This window comes from Artemia franciscana, chromosome 18 (assembly GCF_032884065.1).
Source record: "Artemia franciscana chromosome 18, ASM3288406v1, whole genome shotgun sequence".
Classification (NCBI taxonomy): Eukaryota; Metazoa; Arthropoda; class Branchiopoda; order Anostraca; family Artemiidae; genus Artemia; species Artemia franciscana.
This window is the reverse complement of record NC_088880.1, coordinates 19,116,820-19,138,565: the sequence shown is the minus strand read 5'-3', so window position 1 is coordinate 19,138,565 and position 21,746 is coordinate 19,116,820. Positions and strand designations below refer to the sequence as shown.

The following is a 21,746-nucleotide window of genomic DNA, read 5'->3' as shown; positions in this document are numbered from 1 at the left end:
ATCGCTATCATTTTCAATTTTAAAACGTTTTGATTCTCGCTGTCCAGGCTGATTTTCATTGACTCACTCACATGTTTGGTGTCGCATATCTTCTAAGCGTGTTTGCCTTTTCTTTTCATTTTCATTTTGACTTGCTCACATGCTCGTAGTCGTATGTCTTCTAACTGAACGTGTCTTTGCTCTTTAGTTTCTTTTTTACACGCCAACACTGTTCTTCTAATCGCGTGTGTATTTGTTCTTCATTTTCATTTTTGAATCGCTCACGTGCTCGGTCTCGCATGTCTTATTCTAACCACGTGTGTCCTTGCTCTTCATTTCATTTCTGACACGCTATAATTGTTGTTTCACACATCTTCTAACCGCCCGTATGTTTGCTCTTCATTTTTGTTTTTTGGAATGGTTTACGATTTTGATTACTTCAGACAATTTAGCAATGGCCTTTGCTTTAGTTGCCCATATTGTTGTTGCCGCAATTGATGGTCCAGGTCGTCATTTTCACTTCTTGTCACGTTTGATAGTTCAGGTGTTGGTTCCAAAAAATAATAATTTATAGTAACTGCAACTAGAAATTTTCGTTTTTTGTACATTTTATTATATAAACAATTTTTGCGTTGGAAACTAAGCAATCTTGTTTATGCTATGCATGACATCTTACAACAAAATATTTATTTGATGTCATAAGAAATGCTTACATGATGTACTAACATAGTACATGACATCATTTGCAAAAGCAAAATTTAAGGCTCTTTACGAATTTTCTCGGAAGTCTGACCGTTTTAGATCGTTTTTTTTTTGGGGGGGGGGAGAATATCCTAAGATACAAATTTTCCCGAAAAAATATGGAGCCGTTTTCGAGAAATAGAATGCATACACAATTACTGCTCGCTTATAAAGATAGTATATTCCTTTTTAAGGCAACCAAGAAAGACCGTTGAACTGTTTTGCTGAGAAAGAACTCCAACGTTTCCCAATCAACTGCAATTCAGATGGAACTTACAGTCCTGTACAATGTAGAGGAAGGGATGAATCGACCCGATGCTATTGTGTCGACGAGGCTAATAATAGGATTTATGGAACTGCGTCTTATAATGACCGAGGAATGATGAACTGTGGTAAGTTTCTCGTATACCAGTGTTGTATTGCTTTCCATTAAAAGTCTCTATATATTTTTGCACGGAACTTGTAAATTCAAGTTCAAGTTCATTTATTTATTAATCAAACATACATGTATATGTATGACATAGGCCCATGGGGAGACAAGCTCGAAAAACTAGGCCTAGACAAAGATACAATAACAACATACACTACAATACAAAGATAAACATGACGGCAAAGATACAATAACACAACAATAATATGAAAGCAGCAGCTAGCCCAGGATCTTTCAATACTATTGAAGAAATTAAAAATTTCAATATTATTAAATATAAATTAATACTGGAAATTATTTTAACTCTATTGTCTATCGTTTAACTGACACCAAATTTTTGCCGACGAGCTGTGCGATAGAAAACTTTTGGTAAACAAAGATGTGCAAAATCCATGCAGATAACTTATCTGCAACCTATTAACCTATTAGAACCTTTTCTGAACCTATTAGATAACTACGCACTTTTCCAGGGTGCGACTCGAAATATAAATCTCGAACATATTTGTTTAAGAATAAAAGGTTTATTTCCACTTTCAAACTTTTAACTTGTTGTGATCCAAACCCAAATAAATGGTAAAGATTCAAGTTACAAGATTCCGAGTATGGATCTTGGATTATTGCTCTGGGGGGGGGGGGTACATGAAAAACTTAAAAAACGCATTAAAAATTAGTTTATCTAGATTTGTGTTACAGATTTAACGAAATAGACAAAAATTTCAGGGGGTTCATACCCCGTAACACCCCTCCCCGAGGATACAGCCTTGCAACCCTCTTAAATTCAGTTTACAGATTTTTTATTTAATAAACAAGGAGCTTTAATCCACTTTCTTCCGTTCAATTAATTCTAAATTTTGCAGACAAACATATCCTCCGTGACAAATTTATGAAAAGAATATGCTAATTTTCCCCATTTGAGATTATCTAAAAGGAATACATCCTTTAACTGGACGCAACTGAAAATTTGAATTTATTATGTTTACATTATGACTTGGTAATAAAATCATTGACTTGGCTTCCAGAAAATGTATTATTCTTCCAAATTTTGACCTAAAAAAAATGATAAATTTTAGTTTAAAATGGTTTTAACGGGTCTTATGAGTTTTTTGGCGGAAATTGTAAAAATTGCGGTTGTAATAGAAATCTGGTTGGAAGACATTTAGGTGCAGGTAAAAAAAAAATAATAAAACGCTCGAAAGAGCAATTAATATTAAAACAATAATATATAATAAACAATAAATTTTAGAAATATATAATAAATTTTGTATTTTAAAGCACAAAATTTTAAATAATAAATGGTTACGTCTGGTATTGAATTTTAATTAAGTCAGGGGAATATTTATAGAAAAAGTCGCAAGTATTAGCGTCTAATAAACTGCAAATGCAATGGCAGATTTGAGTATTTGCGTCCTAGAAAATAATTTGTGTGGGATAAAATGGATCAGAAAATTGACTATTAAACTCTAATAATATACCTGAAATAGCATCTTTATTTTATCTTTAATTGTAGATTATAAGTGACATCGTAATGTAAAAAGAAAGATGAATATATGGACAAGAATATATTAAAAACATTAGTCGTCATCACATAAAGTCGTGGCTAGAGCCCGACCGATATACCGACCGACCGATGTTATCGGGCCGAAACGAGGATTAGCGTCATTATCGGACTTGTAAAAAATATCGTTATCAGCCAATTTTTTTTTTATGCGCAACTTGTTTAGAAGAGGGCCCTAAATACCCGGAGGTAATGTTTGCTTGTCCAATTATGGGGGTGGAGCCACCAGCTAAGTCTGATCATGATGGAGAGAGTGGCAAAGGTGAGTCAAATGAAGTGAAAGTATTTTTGTTGTCAATACCTGTCAATACACACCTGGTGGAGTAATGTTCGGAATGTATGTTGACTTTAAGAACGTACATCTTCCTACCAAAACAACTAAAAATCGTACAATAAGCCATGCATTTCTGTTTAATGAATGCTCACTTGGGTGGTTGAAAGATCTACTGCCGCGTGTCAACACCTTGGGAAAATCTACCTATTTACCTTGGAAATTTAGCATATGTATCCACATTTGTCGGCATACAGGACGATTTTGTCAACACGTTCGTAAAATTCCTCCTTCAAACTTAAAACTCTAGCTACATCCCTGTATCGAGTGTGTATAGCGTGGATTTGTTAGTAAGAGACCATATCATATGAATATAAAGTAAAGTAAAGTTTTCACATTAATATGTGAATGGCTTAAACCCGAAGTCCCGCCATTGAAGTTTGAGTTTTGAATAATCAATTTCAATAAATATTTGACGCTTCTTTCAATCATATGTTCATGTCTTTGTGCTTATGTAACTGAGCCGGCTTCTTTGATTAAATCGTATTTCGTTTGTCACTTCCGTAAATATCCGCCATTTCCTTTGTGTGCTCTGATACTACTGATCAGAAAAGGTAACGAAAATCAGAAAATACTTGTAAATGGCCTAATTTTTGCAATCCACAGTGAATTATTGAGGCGGTTCTTTGGTGTATAATAGACCAAGGAGAAAAATGTGACTATGAATATGGACAGAGAATGGGGGGTTTAAACTTTAACTTTTTTTCCAGAAGAAAATTTATCAGCAAATTGTATCCGTTCGGTATCTGACCCCAAAAAGTCATATCGGTCGGGCCCTAGTAATAACGCCTAGTAATTATGGAGTGACGTAGAGGCCGTCACTCCATAAGGTCATAATGCCTAGGGTGTACTGACCGTCTTTAAATAAGGTCATAACGCCTTGTAAAGAAATTCAATACATAGGCCTGTTCTCGCAAGAGGTAAGTTGTTCTGAAGATTGCAGCTGAGATTAGTTTCAATGTCAAAATACAAAGATTTTATAGTTGGATAAAAATATACACTAATAATATTGAAGAACAAGTCATTCTCAAGAAGAAGAGCTTTCTTTTACCCTATTTGAATCTCTGGCTAAGTGAGAGCTTGTATATGCGCACATTTGGCTTCATGGGCGGTGCGTGTCAACCCAGAGTTTAGTTTGTTGTCACCAACTGGACAAGTAGAGGACAGAAAGTTTATATCAGTCAACAGATAGTCATTCTTGACCTTCGAAGATTACACATGAGGGACTCTCAACATGCTTTCATACAGTGACCTTATGTTAGGTGCTGTCATAAAAATGCTAAAGGCAGAGAATATCTATCCTGACAGTATCCCAAACTGATGAAGCTCTTGGAATCTATCAATAGATGTCAGCAACATCTCTCAAATATTCTTTGCAGATCATGCTCAGATTTGATGCTCGTGAGAAGGGATAGTGTCTTGAAATCAATTCCTGACTTAGCTCAAGAGATTAGAAATGAATTGAGGTCATTATATCTGGAAAGTGAGTTCCTGTCTTCTGCCGACTTAAAGGAACTAGCCTATACAGTGAGACGATACATGGTTGAAATTAGACAGTTTTCCAACCCTCCTTCAACAGCCATTTCTTTCCAGTAGGGAAGTGAAGGCTTTAATAACAAAAAGGTCGTACATTCATTTCACCCCGAGAGACTGGAGGAAGAAAACAGTCCAATACCCAATGGCTTGATCCTGGCGCCGATTAATGATCCTTTTATCGTAGTCTGTCTCACTTTGTAGAGAAGAAGAAAAAAGCATAACAGACGACACGTTCGTTCTGAACGGCATCAAAAAGGGCAACCGTCTAGAGTTAAAAAAATACCCTCCTCTAGCACCCAACCCGATCTTTGAATAAAATATTTCAACCAATCAGTTGCTAATTTTGGAATCAGAGATTGCCGTAATGCTTGAGAAAGATGTAATAGAGGAAGTTCAAACTCAGTCATCTCCAGGATTTTAAAGCGGTTTTTTGGGTTCTAGAAAGCCTAAATGCTCTCATACGAACAGGATTGAAAACATGCGATCCATTTAGTCGTTCTAGAAAGCGGGACAGCGAATTCTCCGTACGTAGAATAGGTTATCACGTAGAAAGTATTCCCCGAATAATAATATTAGAAAGGGTTTTATTCTCCACTCTGTTCAGGAGGAATCTCTTTCGAATCCTAATGCGAACAAAAATCTGTGGAATATAAAGGTCTTAAGAAAAAAATGGATTGAAAGAAAGAGAAATCTATTAAAGTATTACGTATTACTCATGTGTGCACCGTCATTACGTTACACCCCACTTGTGTCTCCTCCTCAGTTACATTCAGGGATTCCTCACGGGCCCTGAAGAAACAAGTCATGCGAGATTGTGTCATCCTTAACATAAGTAAACATTCCCCTATTGAGGAATTATTATTTTATAATAATTATTAGTTAATCATTTTATTAGGGGAATAAAATATTTTCCTATATCCAACCAAAGAAATCTTGAAAAATATCCTGAGAAAAGTGTCTTTAAAAACTTTTTGAAATGTTTTGAAGCATCTGGAAAAACGTCTTGAAGAAAAATATCTTTGAAAATATGTTGAAATGTCTTGAAACGTGTTGAAAAAGGAAACAAACCCTATTACGTAACAACCACCTGTATCTCCTAGAAAACATCCCTTATTATGTAAAAACCGCCTGTATCTCGTAGAAAACATTGCATACAACGTAATATGCACCTGCGTCTTGAAGAAAATTAATAACAGTTGCATCTTGAGCTGATTTCCTTAAACTTCTTCGTCATCTTAAATCATTAAAGGAGGAAAAGAGTAGTGGCTATGGGTCGTTTTAAAACTGGAACCCCCTCACTATTTACTTTAGGTTGGGTTAAGTTTCCATATTATTTTCTAAAGTATTATTTAATCATCATGTTTTGTTATTTTTCATTAGGATTAACCCAACTTCACTTTTTAGGTGTGTTCCCAATAAGCGATAAGTTGGCGCGTGTCATTTACAATAGCCACTTCACTGTAGGCTATACACTATGCGAAGTATTCTACGGGATACGCTTGCCGTCAATTTTCTAGAGTTTCCAAGAGTCAAATTATTTAAACTTATCAATATGTAAGGTTTCAGTTGCTGGCAATATTAAAAATGCACTCACATCCATCCTCCGAAAATTCTCTAAGATCTGCTTGATATGGAGATAATGCCGGTTTTCTTCAAGTATGTCTTTGGTTCAAAAGGTTTTTTGTCTAGAATTTTTCTCTGTGCTCGCTTTTCTAAATTCTTCTAATTTTCTTTCATGTCCTGAATTTTTAGCATGCTCTAGAAAAGTAGCAGAGCTTCAGAAAAATGCAAACCGAAACGATGTGACCCTACATTGTGATCCATTTGGCAATTACGAACAGCTGCAATGCGATGATGGAATTTGTTGGTGTGTCAACCCACTTACACTGAAGGTCTTTAGTCATTCAGTTAGATTGGATTTTGCTCGAATGTTACCTTGTTGTAAGTCATTAACATGTCTCAAATCTTGTAAATATAAATAGTCCGAGATTAAATCTTCTAAGGATTTAACGTCTCCAAAAGTTCTATATAGCAAGATCCAACTTGTTGTAATTCCTCGACGTTGAATCTGCACTAGATAGCACCAAATACGTGCCACTGTCACTATTTATTTGAAAAATAGGAATAACAAGGAACAACACTTTGACTACGTACCCTTTTAATGCGGCTGGTCGATAAAATAGACGCCAAAAAATATCAAAGGATAGAATGATAACAGAGTTCCTTTGCTCTGTAGCCTATTTGTCATTTTAAGATTGATTTGATTGTTTGACGCTTTCCTTATATCTTCTTGTGTCGACCTTGAAATAGTGCTTCCCACTTTGGAAATTTTTTTTTTTGCATTTTTGGTAGATTTTATTCATTTTTAATTTCAACCTTGACATAATCATGTAAGCTTAAATTTGTTGTTGTAGATGAATATATTATATTCTTATTAAAAAAAAATACTTTAAAAAATAACGTTGGTGGCTTCTTTCGGTAATGTTTTTTTTCCAGGAGTACATGGTTTGAATGATCCGAACACTTATCTGATTCTTTTCGTCTAGTAAGCCCAGTAATATGTGTCGTTGTTATTTCGCGAATCTTCAAAAATAGCAGAAAACGAAACAAAATTGTTATATAACCCTAGCAATGGGAGCTATTTTTGGTTTTTTTTTTTGAGGAGTATAGGGTTCAACGGGTCCAGAATTTTATCGGATTCTTTTTATCTTAGTAACTCTAGTAATATTTATCGTTGTTATTTCTCCTATAACGCGGGGGGGGGATTTTCAAAAGTAGTAGAAAAAGAAACTATTATGTCAGAAAATCACCAAATTTATTTATCTGAATGATCGGTAAAGTACATTGCGAGGCAAAAACATTTTTAATTTGTTTGTAAATAGAGTATATTATTTCTTGACGTAATTTATCCCAAACTTTGCTTAAAAATACTATTTAAACTTTGGGCCCCAAAAATATAAACAGTAACTACATTTCACGTTATTATTTCTTTATTACGCTCAGTTTTCTTTAAGTACGGATGCTGATGTTTTTCCTCTTTTTCGTCCGTCTGATTATACCATTATTTTGAATAGCCCTATGAGTAGAATTGTCTAGTGCATTCCTTGAGCCAGGACCAGGGTTTTTCTACTGTAAGGGAAATTATATTTTGGAAACTTGAGTTGATACTTCCAGAATTCTCGGAAAATACATCTCCACAATATATCTGTACAATAGCGAGATATTTTAAATATGTTTTTATTAAAAAGAAATATTAGTTTACTGATTAAGATTAAATGAAGTATTTCATACATGCAACTAATTTGTGTGCTTTTTATGTTCTGATGTACTTTTGTGTTTTCTATGTTATGTATTTTCTGTGTGATGAGTAGATATTGGTGAAGCATGTTTAAATTATTTATGATTTTTATATGTACTTTGTCTTCTATCAACAAAATATAATCAAGTAGAATAAAATAATAACTAAAATAATAATATAATAAAAATAATAAAATAATAATTTAAAATAAATGATCAATCATCTTGATTTTGCATACAAGTCCAGTGGACATAGTCCGTCACGCATCAACCCAAAATCAATCGAGTTCTTTCATCCCTTAGTTCTATGACTGTCTACCTTAGTTCTGCCCAAGGAATGACACATGGACGGATGATAGACAGACTTTTCTATCAAAAAATGAACTGAGATCATTTTTATACAATCTTAATAAGGGCTTATGGCAGATTTGCCCCTCTCACTCACTCTGACTATCTGTCTTGGTTTTTTCTACAATTAGCCATGGCTTGATGCCTACAACTGCTTGATTTTAATTCAAATCAAATTAAGAACTAAAATCAAGTAGCTGTTGTCCTCAAATCATGGCTAATTGTAGAAAAAGCCAAGACAGATAGTCCGATTGAGTGAGCGGCAAACTGGCATAAGCCCTTATTAGGTTGACTTTTAGAACGTTTAAACTGGAATTTTATTTTTTAAAGCAAATGCACATCAAAAAGCTCTTCCCTTCTTGAGGTAATATAAAAACTTTTATCCGATTTCAATTTATTTCTGCTTAAGCTGTGGCACTGGGGACAAAAACTTAACATGCTGAATTTGGCTTGTTTTGAAGGTTTTTTCTTGTCAAATAAATGATTCATTTTTTTTATTCAAACCAATTGATTCATTATTTTTTTTTTCATGATTCTCCTCATTTGGTAGATAACGCTGAAACTTTTGGGACCAAATATTTGCGTCGGTGTGAAAGTGTCAACTATGCAAGAACAAAGCTTGAAGAACTGTTAGCGAAGAAAAGTATCAAAGCTTCTTTTGGTCGACTCTCTTGTGATTTTGATGGTGGTTATGGCCCTGTGCAATGTGATTTCAGCACGTAAGTATAATCACCTTAGGCTAAAAATACTGAAGGAGACTGTAATATTTTCAATCGTCTTCAGGCAAACAAGCAATAGAATGTTCAGGTGTGATTTGTGCTGTCCTCTAAATGCCTAACGTATTTGAAAAGATGTCCTTAGTTTCCAAAAATTGTCTTTCACTCGCAAATTGAAATGATGCTTCAAGTTCATCCTAGATATTCTTTTGTCCTATTTTCTTCAAACGGACTTGATCGTTTTAGTCACTTGTTACTACAGAATAGATATTAGGTGGCCTAAGAATTGTGTTAACCCTCAGCCAAATTTTTAGACTACCAGTCTAGACAGCTTCTGATCAACTTGAAAGAATTGATCTATAGCATTTAACAGCAAACAGTGGGGATTAAGGGAGCGGTAGCCCCCCTTATATCTTGAATAGGCCTGCCGATGATATTAAAAAGATCAGAAATCAGATTTTTTTAAAAGGCTTATTTTTTAACTTCTTAAAAACACATAAGTTGTGACTATTATCATTATTATTATTATTATTATTATCATTATTATTATTACAACAGATATGGACCCACTATCCCTGGATCGAGGTTTTTACTGCCGTTTGCAGCCACACCTAAAAACTATGTTCAATTTTTGGCTGGGGGTGGCGATGGTGGCTATGGTCTATTCAGCCTTACCATAAATCTTACCAACTGTTGGACTTCTCCTTCATAGCATTCCAATTCTCTCTTTTACTGACTCTTTACGCTCAGAAGAGCCTTTAGGCTTGCTTGATTATCAGTTAAGGTATATAAGGAAGGAGTGATACCTAAAACTTGAACCGAATAGAATTTATTTTATATATGAGGGGGGCTGCTCCATTCTAAGCCCCCGTCCTTTACATTAAAGTTTAACTTTTTGTCTCAATTCTTTAAGAACTACTACCAAAACATAAGCACTGTTGGTATGGGAGGAGAATTATTTTCAAATCTCTGTAAAACTTTTCGTGGTTAAGTGGCGGCCCCCTTCTGAATCCACCGCTCTTTAGGCAAAAGTTTGATTTTCTGTTTCAGTTCTTTAAGAGTGCCTACTCAAACACTACCTTGCACTATAAAACTTTAGCATGATCTAAAATAATAAGGCTAATATCTTCTCTTATCACAGAAGTAACATTAATGAAGTATAGAAAAATATGTAGTATAGAAAATACGATATTTGTCTTTAAGAAACCTTTACGTTTGCCTTTGGAAGATTTTTGGCGGTTTTGTTTTCCCGTGCTTAATTTTTCTTTTTTTCATTCCAATGCTCAAGTATTTTGAAAAAAATTATTTTCCAGATGCAAGTGCAGCAAAAAGGACAACAGTTTAATAACGCCATTCCAGGGCACTACACAGCAGCAAAAGGATATGACTTGTTGTAAGTTTTCTTCTTTTACTTCCTTATCTTGCTCAAAAATGAGCCATTTGGGAGCCCTTGAGTACTCGGATAGCAAAGGCCACAATTATAGTACCTTTTTGTGTCTCAGCCAACTAAACGTGCATGTACACTCGAACCAGAGCTGTACAAGCAGTGATATATTTTGTGAAATAATAATTAAGAAAAAACGACCAAATTTTTGCTCTTAAGGTAAAGATCCATGTCAAACTCATTACCAGGTTAACAAAATTTCTGTAATAAATCAAAACAACCAGAAACTACTATTAAAAATAAATTAAACACAAAACGAACAGAAATTAAAATAACTGATCATAGCAAACATAAACATAGCAGGTGCAAACATGGATGAATGAATACATTTTAAAACGTGTGAAAATTAAACTGGATGTTCATGCCAAACTTAAAACAAACAAAAGATGCTACAAACAGGAGCTTCGCAACTTTCCCCTTTCCCTTCCCCTAACAATAAAACTGTACAGCCTATGCTTTGTATTATCAAAGTATCTTTCAATTGAGCTCAAAATCCCCATCAATATTATCTGAATGTTTCAACTTAATACCCTTAACTGTTGCTGAGATATTACACTCATCATTTTGATAACGTGATTGCACGTAGCATCTTTTAATTTAGTTTAACATCCCCTTAAAGTTTCAACTAATACCATTGGCTAATCAATTTTCTAAGAAACACTAAGTAGAAACAATAGGGAAAATCTTTTCAAGGCAGTGGAAATCAATTCAGTGGATATTTTGGCCCTGTGTCCAAGGTATATATATACATAATATATATACACATATATATACATAAACTTACATTAAAATGTGAGAATTAAAACTAATGATGTTTTTTAAAAAAAAACTTTTTTAAAAACAGCTAGCATCCTTACTTCAACGAAGTTCAACCAGGACTGATAAAAAGCATGAAATGAGATGATAAACCTATTCAAACAAAACAGAACAAAATGATTAAATGCAAGTTCTCAAAGCTAACCTTGCGTTTTTAGCACCCTGCCTCAAAGGTCTTTTCGTAACTGGTTCAATACTATTATAAATTGGTTTAGTAAAATATTTTGTTAGATCGTTTTAATTAAATTTGTGCAGAAAGAATTTAGTGAATACTCCCCCAAGTCCCCGTTCAAAGAAATATTATTATTTATTTTAAGACTAATTTTGATTGGTTCCCGAATCACCTGTTTGATCAATCCTCATTTTTAATCAATCTTCATATATTGAAAATACCCTTTGACGAGTGGGATGCTCATTGTTATATTCTGATCAAATGTCAGCCATTCGTGAGATGTTGCAGATAAGACCTTTTGGCAGCCTGGATGTACTATGCTATTTTGAAAAGCAGGATGCAGTTACACTCTTTTGATTTAGTTCAACAGTTATAGTCGTAATAGTAGATGTTGTAGTATTATTTACAGTCACAATCTTAATCACAGTTTAGTATCAGCACTAATAGTAGTAGTCACATTCACAAGCAGTTGCAGTTGCAATCACGAGTTGAGCACTCGTAGTCGCAAGTTGTCGCACTTGCAGTTACACGTAGTTGCAGTTGTAAGTAGCCACAGTCACAAGTAATTACAGTAGCAGTCGAGTTGCATTCGCATTCACAGTCACTAGTAGTCGTAGTCGTAAGTTTTTGGGATCGCAAATAGTCCCGCTCACAAGTATTCCTAGGCTTAACTACTCGCAGCTCCAGTTTGTCATAGTCGGAAGTTAACACGGTTGCAAGTTGCGACAGTTGCAAATAGTTGCAGTCGTAGATCCAGTCGCAACTATAAGTACCCTTATTAACAGTCAAAAGTAATTGTATTCGTTAGTATTCACAGTCACAAGCAATTACAGTTAAGATAGTCAATGTTTCAAGTCGTTGTATTAGCAGATATACATAGTCACCCCCGTTGTCATAAGTAGTTATACTTGTAAATAGTCCTAAGTATTCATAGTCACAATCGCAAGTAGTGGCAGCAATAGTGGTCATGAAAGCATAAAGCCTTAAACACTTCGATGCACCTAAGATATTGCAGATATATCCTTTTTGCAACCCCGATACGTGTAACGGACACGGTTCCTGTCTCAAGCAGAGGTAGTCGAAGTCGCAAGCACTCACATATGCAGTTATTCCCAAGTAGTCATAGTTGGAGCCACAGTAGTAGTAGCAATAGTGGTCCTGAAAGTATAAAATTAATACACTTAACCACTCCTAAGATATTTCGGATAAACCCTTTTGATAACCTTGTTCCACAACTGTGTTTTAATTTAATAATGAAAAAAGAAATCGCCAACGCAACAGCTCAAACACAGAAATAAAAATACACCATAAAAAAAACATATAAACAAAAAAGAAAGACGGAAGGCGAAAGGAAGACTGTTTTCCTACTTTAGTAATTAATATAGATCAGTACTTTAATGAGGCCTTAACCCTACTCATCCATCCAATTACAAAGGTCAAACAGATAGCCATACACAATCAGCAATAAAGAATAATCTATGGACAGGCAGTCGTGTCGTAAGTATAAGTCGTCGTTTACCAAATATTAAAAAACAATAAAAAAGACAAATAATCCGGAGGCGGCAACCCAACACAAGGGCTCATAAAGAGAATGAACACCTGCCTATAGGGTTTCGGCACTTCCCTGAAATTTTGCCTTTATACCCTTATCGTTTCCTGACAAACAAATCAAACATTTCTCCTTTTTCTTAATGATAAATCCTGTATGTAAATAATGGGCAAATTGCATAATTTACGACCGTTTCTCCAGGGGCTGAGAGGGAATTGATATTCCCATAGGTACAGTTATTAGACGGTTTGACTAATTTGAGCATAGTAGCTATTTCATAATTTTGACCAGTGTTAAAAGGGTCTAAAAAGGACAAGGGGGCCCTTTGTGCTCCAAGCATATTGTTTAGCATGCCCTGGGAATTTCAACTGAATGCACTCAGCCGGCATTACCTTAGCGTTTTTTGTTTTGTTTTTTCTTCAACATCGCCCTCAACATTCTCTGATAGTAGTAACAAGTACAAGTGGTAACAGTTGTAACCAGTCGCAGCAAAAGTTGCAAGTCGCAGTCAGAAGTAGTTATAATTGTACCCAGTCACGCTTGCAGCCGCAGTAGTAGTCGTGGCCCTGAAAATTCCAAAGGTAACCCGCTTATCCACTTTTAAAATATTGTAGACACGCCTTTTGATAACTTGGATGCAGATGGTTTCTTTTGATTTAGCTTAACATACCCCTCAACATTCCCTCAAATTTCACCTCAATAGCCTTAGCCTTTTCGGACATACCCAAAATCAAACATTCCCCCCTTCTCAATGATAAATCCTGCATGAAAAATTGAAGAAATTATCCAATTTACATACCTTGCCACAGGGGCTGTGGAGACACGGCATCCTTGGAGGTATAATTGCTAGGCATTCTGACTATTTTGAATAAAATAGCTTTTTTAAGATTCCGATAAGTGTTAAAGTCTGACATTGAAAAAGCAAGAGAGAGGGGGGGGGGGGGGGTGTTGGCTATCCTCCGTTCTTTTTTTAATATCCCTTTAAAGATGTCTTTAAAGTTTTAAGTTAATACCTTTGACTGATCCTTCGATATTACTGCTTCGATATTAGGGTTGGTGCGATGGATTCGGGATCCTTTGTCTGAGAGGACGCGGGTTCGAATCCCGGTGTACCCAATTCTTCAGTTTGGGACGGGGGTCAGTGGCGTGACTCTGTAAGCTTAGCCAGAGTCGACCCAGCTCTAAATGGGTACCTGGAGAAATCTGGGGAAGGTAAGCAGGAAGGGTGTGCGAAAGCACAGGATGGCTGGCCCCCAACCCCCCATTGCACTTCCTGGCTGAAGGGCCAAGAAACGGAGACCAACCTTATATGTAAACAATAGGCTTATAGATCTTACATCGCTTGCCCCGTGGGCCCTGGGGACTATATCATCAACGGAGGAACACTTTTTTCTCTTTTTGACTAATTTCAACACGACGGCTATCCCAACATTTTATCAGATATTTTTTTTTGGGGGGGGAGGGTAGCTGAAAATAGAATCGGAGGAGGACTCGTCATCATTCCACGGATTTTCAACACCCCTCTTAACATTACTTATTTACTAAGGACAAGGCTATTCAACCCGTCTCGGCATCAGGAAGCTGTTGTACCAGGTTCTGCGAAAGTGATCTGTTCTCTATCTGTGGACGAATGAGTTGAAACCATGACTTGTTCCACATGTACCACATTTCTAAAACCTTCAAGTGGTTCGATGTCCTTCTTCGTGACTTTCTGTCATGACTTAAATGACTATATAATGTCATTCTGTCACGAAATAAATGACTATAAAGATGATTCATAAAAAAGCTTCGTTTCGTTATCACAAAAACCGAGAAAATCGGACTTCACATGTCGGTTAACGGGGGGTTCCCTTCGCTGCGTCACTGTCTACGGGTCTAGGTGTTTATACCCTTATAGTTTAGTTGAGAAGTGCTAAGGAAAATGGAAAAGAGAATTTGTGTGTAAGTCTCCCCCTTTCTTGCACAAATGTTCTCCTGATAGAAAATCCCACCAGAAACCCCCCTCCCATCATAAGACACCCACACGAAAAAGTCCGTAAGTTTCCCAATAACAAATACTATCTGTAAGCAATGGACAAATTACAAAACTTAAAAATGGTTCTTAAACTTCTGCGATAGGGTTCTCTGATTGCTTTGTAGCTAGGGAGAGGGGGGAATACCCCAAAGGATGCGTTTCAATGCCAAAACATCTCACGTTTCATTGAGCCTTTGGATAAGTACAGAATTAGCTCTAAGGCAGAGAAGGATGGACGTAGAAATTGTTTATAATCCCTAGACAATTCTACTCTTTTATTTATAAGTCGGAAGAGATTGGATACCAACCAATCACAAGGGGTATTTTTCTCGTGGAGCTATTTTCTATTGGGGGGGGGGAGCACTTTGTGCGAGGTCGTATTTTCCGAAGGTATTTCCCACAGGAGGTGTTTTTCCCGGGGGTTGGGGAGGGGGGGTGGTTGCCCTCCAATCACTTTTGACCTTTAAAATGGGTACTAAAACTTTAAACTTACAATCGAATAATAAACGTTACAATTAATAAACGTGATTAACAAAAATTGCAACAGTCCCTGGGGGAAGGGCTGTAGGTCATTGCAAGTTACCCATTGTTAACGGGTGGTTGTGCAAACATCGGAGAAGGTTCATTCGATTGGAAATTTAAATTTTAAGTTCAAAAATTTTAAGGGGGGAATTATCGATTATCCAATCGATAATTTTGAGGTGACCATGTTATTTAAATAGTTTAAAGGTTGAATAACTATGTCTCCAGGGCTCACAACCCCTAGCCCTTGGTGCAAGGGCTGTATATTATGCAAGTTACCTATTGTTAATATAAAAGATATTTTTTTTATCAAGAAAAGAGGGAATCTTCGATCCTATAAATAAAAAAACATGGAGCATTAAGGTCAGACCTCAGGGAATTGTCAAGAAGAATTCTAAACTCAATCAAAAAACATTTTTCCCTTTATTGGTTCTGAAAAGGAAATACCAGAAATATTGACAATGGCTGATGATATTAGCCGTCATATCGTTCAGAAAATGTTTAGGAACATCTTCTACTAAATCAAGAGGTATTCTGTGCATCCGGTTCTACAAGACGATGTATCTGCAATGTGTCGAGAACAGCTGAGGGTATAAACCTGAGGGTATGAAGTTTAAACTTTAAGGGCATGTTGAAGGAATGTTGAAAAAAGGCTGGAGTACAACCAGTACCCCTCCCATTTCCTTTTTTGCTGCAATCTCCTCAAAGACATCTGTTCAAAATTCGTTATCTTGATTCACGAAGGTCAAATATTTTGAACACATATGTTTATTACTTAATTTCCAAAAGGTCTGATTCGTCTGAAAAAAAGAGAAATAAATTAGCTTTAATGGTTTGTGACATCGGATATTCTTTTTACAATTCTTTTCTTTTAACAATTCCAACAAGGTTGAAGATATAAAAATTCTAACTTCTGTTTTACCCAATAATATTGCCTCATATTTTTAGAATACTAAAAAACTGAATTTAGTGGTTCAGTTGTAAGAGTTTCAGTTACACGACGGCTCAGTTGCACGGTGGTTCAGTTGCATGATGGTTCAGTTGTTCGGTGGTTCAGTTGCACGTGGATTCAGCTAAATGGGGATGACTTGTACGGGGGTTTCGTTACACGGTGGTTCAGTTACACAATGGTTCAATCGCAAGGGGGTTCGGTTTTACAGGGATTCAGCTGCACGGTGGTTCAGTTACAGAAGTGCAGTTGCTTGTGGTTAAGTTACGCGGTAGTTCAGATACACGCACACCTCTCCACTGCAAATTTGAGATGACCATTTGTTGTCGTAGAAACTTCAAAAAAGGCGCATTCAATTGGAAATTGAAAGGGCCTTTTTTAATAGTCAAAAGTGATTAGAGGGCAATAAGCCCCTCCCCCCCACGCCCATAAATTCCCAAAACACTTCTAATCAAAATTTTGAGATAGCCATTTTGTTCACTGTAGTTGAAAGATTTGGTAATTGTGTCTTGAGGATGATCTCCCCTCCCACAGCCCTCTGTGCAAGTGGGCATACAAGGTTTTTATGAAAATGGTAGTCGTATGAACTCTGGAGGGGGCTCATTGAATTGGAAATCAGATTTTCTAGTTCCCTTTTTAAGAGCCAAAGTCATCAGGGGCACCAGCTCCTTCCCCCTCCCACCTACGTTGTATTTTCCACAAATGCATCTGATAAAAATTTTGAGACAGACATTTTTTCAAAAATAGTCTAAGATCATATAATAAGGCTTTTGAAGTGGGCAGAGTATGGGGGTGAGGGTTGTAAGTTATGCATCATGGACATATAAAGTTTCTATGGAAGGGGGGTCGTGTGAACTTCAGAAGAGACTCACTTGATTTGAAATGTATAGTTCTTTTTCCTTTTAAAGAGTCAAACATGATGGAGAGCAACTAGCCTTGACATCCTCTTTTCCCAGAACACATTGACTGAATTTGTGAGATAACCATTTTGTCACCAATATTCTAAAAATCATACAACTATGTCTTTAGGATGGACACAACGCCCCAGAGCCCATTGGCAAGGATCGTAAGTTGTGCCCAGGGCATATAGGGTTTTTATGGAACGGATAGTTGTATAAACTTTGATAGGATGGAGCTCATTTTATTGCAAGTTGGAAGCTTTAGTGCCCGTTTTAAGAGTCAAAAGTGAATGGAGGGCAATCAGACCCCTCCCCCAAGCTTATCATTCCCCAAAACAATCATTCCCCTACATAATATGCACTTTACTGAAAACAAAATGTGTTATAAACGTTTTCACTTTTCTTACTTCCATAAATAAAAAATATCAAAACTTTAAGGAATATATATCAGTATATGTCAATTAAACTGACAATCCACGGTCATTTGCTTTTTTTGTTTTTTTTTTTTTTCAATACAGCGCAAATTATGTTCTGGTCTTGAGAAGGTTATCAACCCTACTCATGTTAATTTTCGCTCATTTTGTGTTTGATTCGGCTATTTATTGTAATTTATGTTCGTTTTGAGTTCAATGTATTAATTGATTGTGATCTGTGGTAGAATTAAGCTCGGAAGATTATTCGATTCTATTTCTGCTCATTCTTGGCTTAATGGAGCTCTTTACGTTTCTATGAAAAACTTGTTTTAGGGAAAAGTTGTTTTAAATTAATTTTCTATAATAATCCATAGTTTGGCTTCCTATTTTATATGTTAGAAAAACTTTTTCAACAATTTTTAATCCTGACACAAATAGTATTATTTAATTGAAGTTTTTATTTCCTCATGTTGACCTAAAAATGAAACTTAATATCGTCCCAAAATATTGTATATATGCTCTTCGACAACCCGGATAAACTTACACTCTTTTAATTTATTTAAATTGTAAGAGCAGAAGCAGCAACAGTAGTAGCCCTGAAAGTTTCCAATTAATACCCCCAGTCGTTCTCGATATGTTGCTGAGGCTTCTTATTGGCAACCATGCACACAGTTCCTTTTGATTTAGTTTTGAAGCGACATTTAGCTTTAAAGTATAATGGGCCAATTGCATAATTGTGGGGGGTTGACATACTCAATAACCCTAGAGACATAGCTGCTGTACTGTTCTACTATGCTGAACAAAATTACTGTCTCAAAATTTTGATTGGTTGTGTTCGGAAAATGAATGGGCTTGGGAGGAGGGCTCCTTCCCCTTCAGTCTCTTTTTACTCTTCAATAGGGCACTGGAACTTCTAATCTTGAATCAAAATAGCTCCTTTAAGTGTGTGAATGATATTTCTAGCTATTATAGAGCAGCGCTGCCTATAATATTGCTTATGGGCCCTAGAACTTCTAATCTTGAATCAAAATAGCTCCTTTAAATGTTTCAATTATATTTTTGGCTATTATAGAGCAGCGCTGCCTATAATATCGCTTGTATGCCCTGTTGAAGATCTGCATGCTTATAGTTTTTCGTTTGAATGACCCCCACCCCCTAAACGTTCCTTAAGTGTATCACCTTACTACCCGTAGCAGTTAGTTCAAATCATTTGAACAGAATGGATTATGTTGGACATAATGGATAATTATGGCCGGAAAAGGGCCCTTTGTGGTGGAAGCTTGAGCCCCCCTGGAAAATCCGGGGTGGGCATTTGCCCACCCCTGACCCCCCCCCCCAAATGGCGCCTCTGGTAGTGGTATCAGTAGTAGCAAGCACATATTGCCATTTTGGTCTATTAATCTTCTTCTTTAAGCCTTTTTCTGAAAGTTCCAAATTAACATACTCAGTCATTCCTGAGTTACATCCTTTTGACAGCCCATATACACTTAACGTGTTTTGATTTAGTTCAATACTCCCTTCAAACTTCTCTGAAAGGCTCATCTGAATGCCCTTTGCCTTTTTGGAAAATAACGGTCAAACATGCATACCTTTCTCAAAAATATATACTATATGTAGACAGTGAAGGAACTGCCTAACTTACAGCCCTTGTTCTGGGGCTGTGAGGGGGTTGATGTCCTCAGAGGGATAATTACAGGATCTTTCAACTATGCTGGTAGGCCTCAATTCGCTTTTGGGGCTGGTAGCCCTCAATTCGCTTTTGACTCTTAAAAAGATCAGCTTCCAATTAAAAATCCAAAATCCAGCTTCCAATTCCAATAAAAAAGATAGCTTCCAATTAAATGAGCCCTATACAAAGTTTAGCGATTCAATAAAAATCTTATATGCCTTCCAGGCATAATTTACAGCCCTTGTCCCCAGGTTCTGAGGGGCTATTTCAACACCAAAGGCCTTTTTATAGGGCCTTTAAACTATTCTGAACAAATTGGCTGTTTCAAAATTTCTATCAGATGCATTTGTGGAAAAGAAGACGTGGGAGGGGACTATTTGCTCTCTTATCACTTTTGACTCTTAAAAAGGACATTAGGTCTTCTGATATTCAATTGAATGAGCCAAATCCAAAGTTCATACGACCGCACTTTCCATAAAAACCTCAAATGTGAACAATTGGCAACTAGTATAACATATAGCCCTTGCCCTGAGGGCCATGAGAGGTCATCCCCAAAGACCTAATTACTGGACTTTTCACCTATGGTTAACAAAGTATCTATCTCAAAATTTTAATTGGGTGCGTTTGAGCAATTTGAAATTTCAATATCCAATCGAATGAGCCTCCTCCGAAATTTATGCGAACACACTTTCCATAAAAACTTATATTTCCCCGGGGCATAACTTACAACCCTTATCCTGATGGCTCTGGGGGGGTGTAATCTTCAAAGACACAATCACTGGATCTTTCACCTACGCCGAAGGATACGATTATCTCAAAATTTTGATTGGATCTATTTGGGGAAATAATAGAAAAAAACCCTCGAAAGGGCAATAGAACTTGCAATACCCAGTCGAACGAGCCCCTTTTGAAGTTTCTACGGCAATTCCCTCTATACGAAGTGCCCTTGTCTAAAAAACACACCCTCCCCCCAAAAAAAAATACATTGCGCCAACACCGCTCTTTATTTCGACAGCGTTGCCTATCGTCTGTTAAGTATTGCTGATACACCCTTTGGACAAACCAGCATACTTTTCAAAGTTCTGATCACATGTTATTTCAAAGTTCGTAGGCTATTTCAAAGTTCTGATCACATGTTTTTGAAGAGAGGGTAGCTAAAAATGACTTGGGAGGGAGCTGGCAGTCATCCAATCACCTTTGACTCTTCAAAAGCATTAGAAATTCTTTTGGTCGAATGGCCCCTTTCCGAAATCTCTATAAAGTTTCTACCTTTGGATTATTTTTTGGGCAAGTGGCTATCTCATGCATTTCGAGAAAATATGACGTGGGAGGGGGTAGCTGCTCTCCGATTACTTTTACTTTTAAAAAGGTCACTAGAAATTCTGGTTACCAATCCAGTGAGCCCATTCCGAAGTTTATACGACCACCCTTTCTGTAAAAACCTTATATCCCCCCAGGACATAACTTACAACCTGTGCCCTTAAGGCTGTGGGGGATTGTCATCCTCAAAGACAAAGTTTTTGGAACTTTCCACTACGCTGAACGAAATGGCTATCTTAAAATTTTTATTCGATCTGTATGGGGAAACAACCGGCGCGGTGTGCTGGTTTTCCTCTAATCACTTTCAGCTGTTAAAAAGGACACTAGTCCTTTCGATTTCCCAACAAAGGCAAACAAATAGACAACAAAGGCAGCGCTATTGTGCTGCCTATAATACTTGATATTGTGAGTTTTTGTCTGCATATCTTCATGAGTTCGCGGTTGCTTATTCGCTGCAACCGTCTGATGTTGCAAATAGCTCTTAGGCATTTCCAATGAAGAACACCTAGTTGTCGTCCTTGCTCTGGCTTTAGTGGCCATGTCTCGCAGCCGTATAGATGTATATATTACTCCTCCTCAGCATCCCATGAAAGTTTAAACTTAATACCCTCATTTGTTAAGATATTGAACACACTACTTTTTGATAAACTGGATGTACATAGTATCTTTTGATTCAATTTAACATCCCCCTCAACATTCCTTGAAGTTTTACCAATAATACTCTTAGCCTTTTCCAACACACCCATAATCAAACGTTCCCACCTTTCCTAATGATAAATCTTGCAGTAAAAAAATAAAAAGGAAAAAATAGCATAATTTACAATCCTTGCTCTGGGGGTGGCTGTGGGTGGCATTGTATCCCCAGATGAATAGTTCCTAGAATTTTTGACTATTTTGAAGAAAATTGCTTTTTCAAAATTTCTATCACGGTTGAGGGAATGGATGAATCTAAAAAGATCACTGGGGGCCCTCCGATCACTCTACAACTTACCCTGAAAGCTTCAACTTAATACCCTCAATCGCTCCTTAGCTATTGCTGATACGCT

General features: G+C 36.6%; 1 protein-coding gene across 1 annotated transcript in view; it reads left to right on the top strand.

Annotated features, from left to right (window-relative positions):
• Positions 1 to 21,746, top strand: part of LOC136038710 (uncharacterized) — a 31,100-nt gene that overhangs the window by 5,488 nt on the left and 3,866 nt on the right. The window contains exons 3-6 of the mRNA XM_065722036.1: positions 915 to 1,112; positions 6,325 to 6,513; positions 8,768 to 8,936; positions 10,247 to 10,326. Of these exons, the coding sequence (XP_065578108.1) occupies positions 915 to 1,112; positions 6,325 to 6,513; positions 8,768 to 8,936; positions 10,247 to 10,326 (636 nt within the window). The remainder of the gene's footprint in view (positions 1 to 914; positions 1,113 to 6,324; positions 6,514 to 8,767; positions 8,937 to 10,246; positions 10,327 to 21,746) is intronic.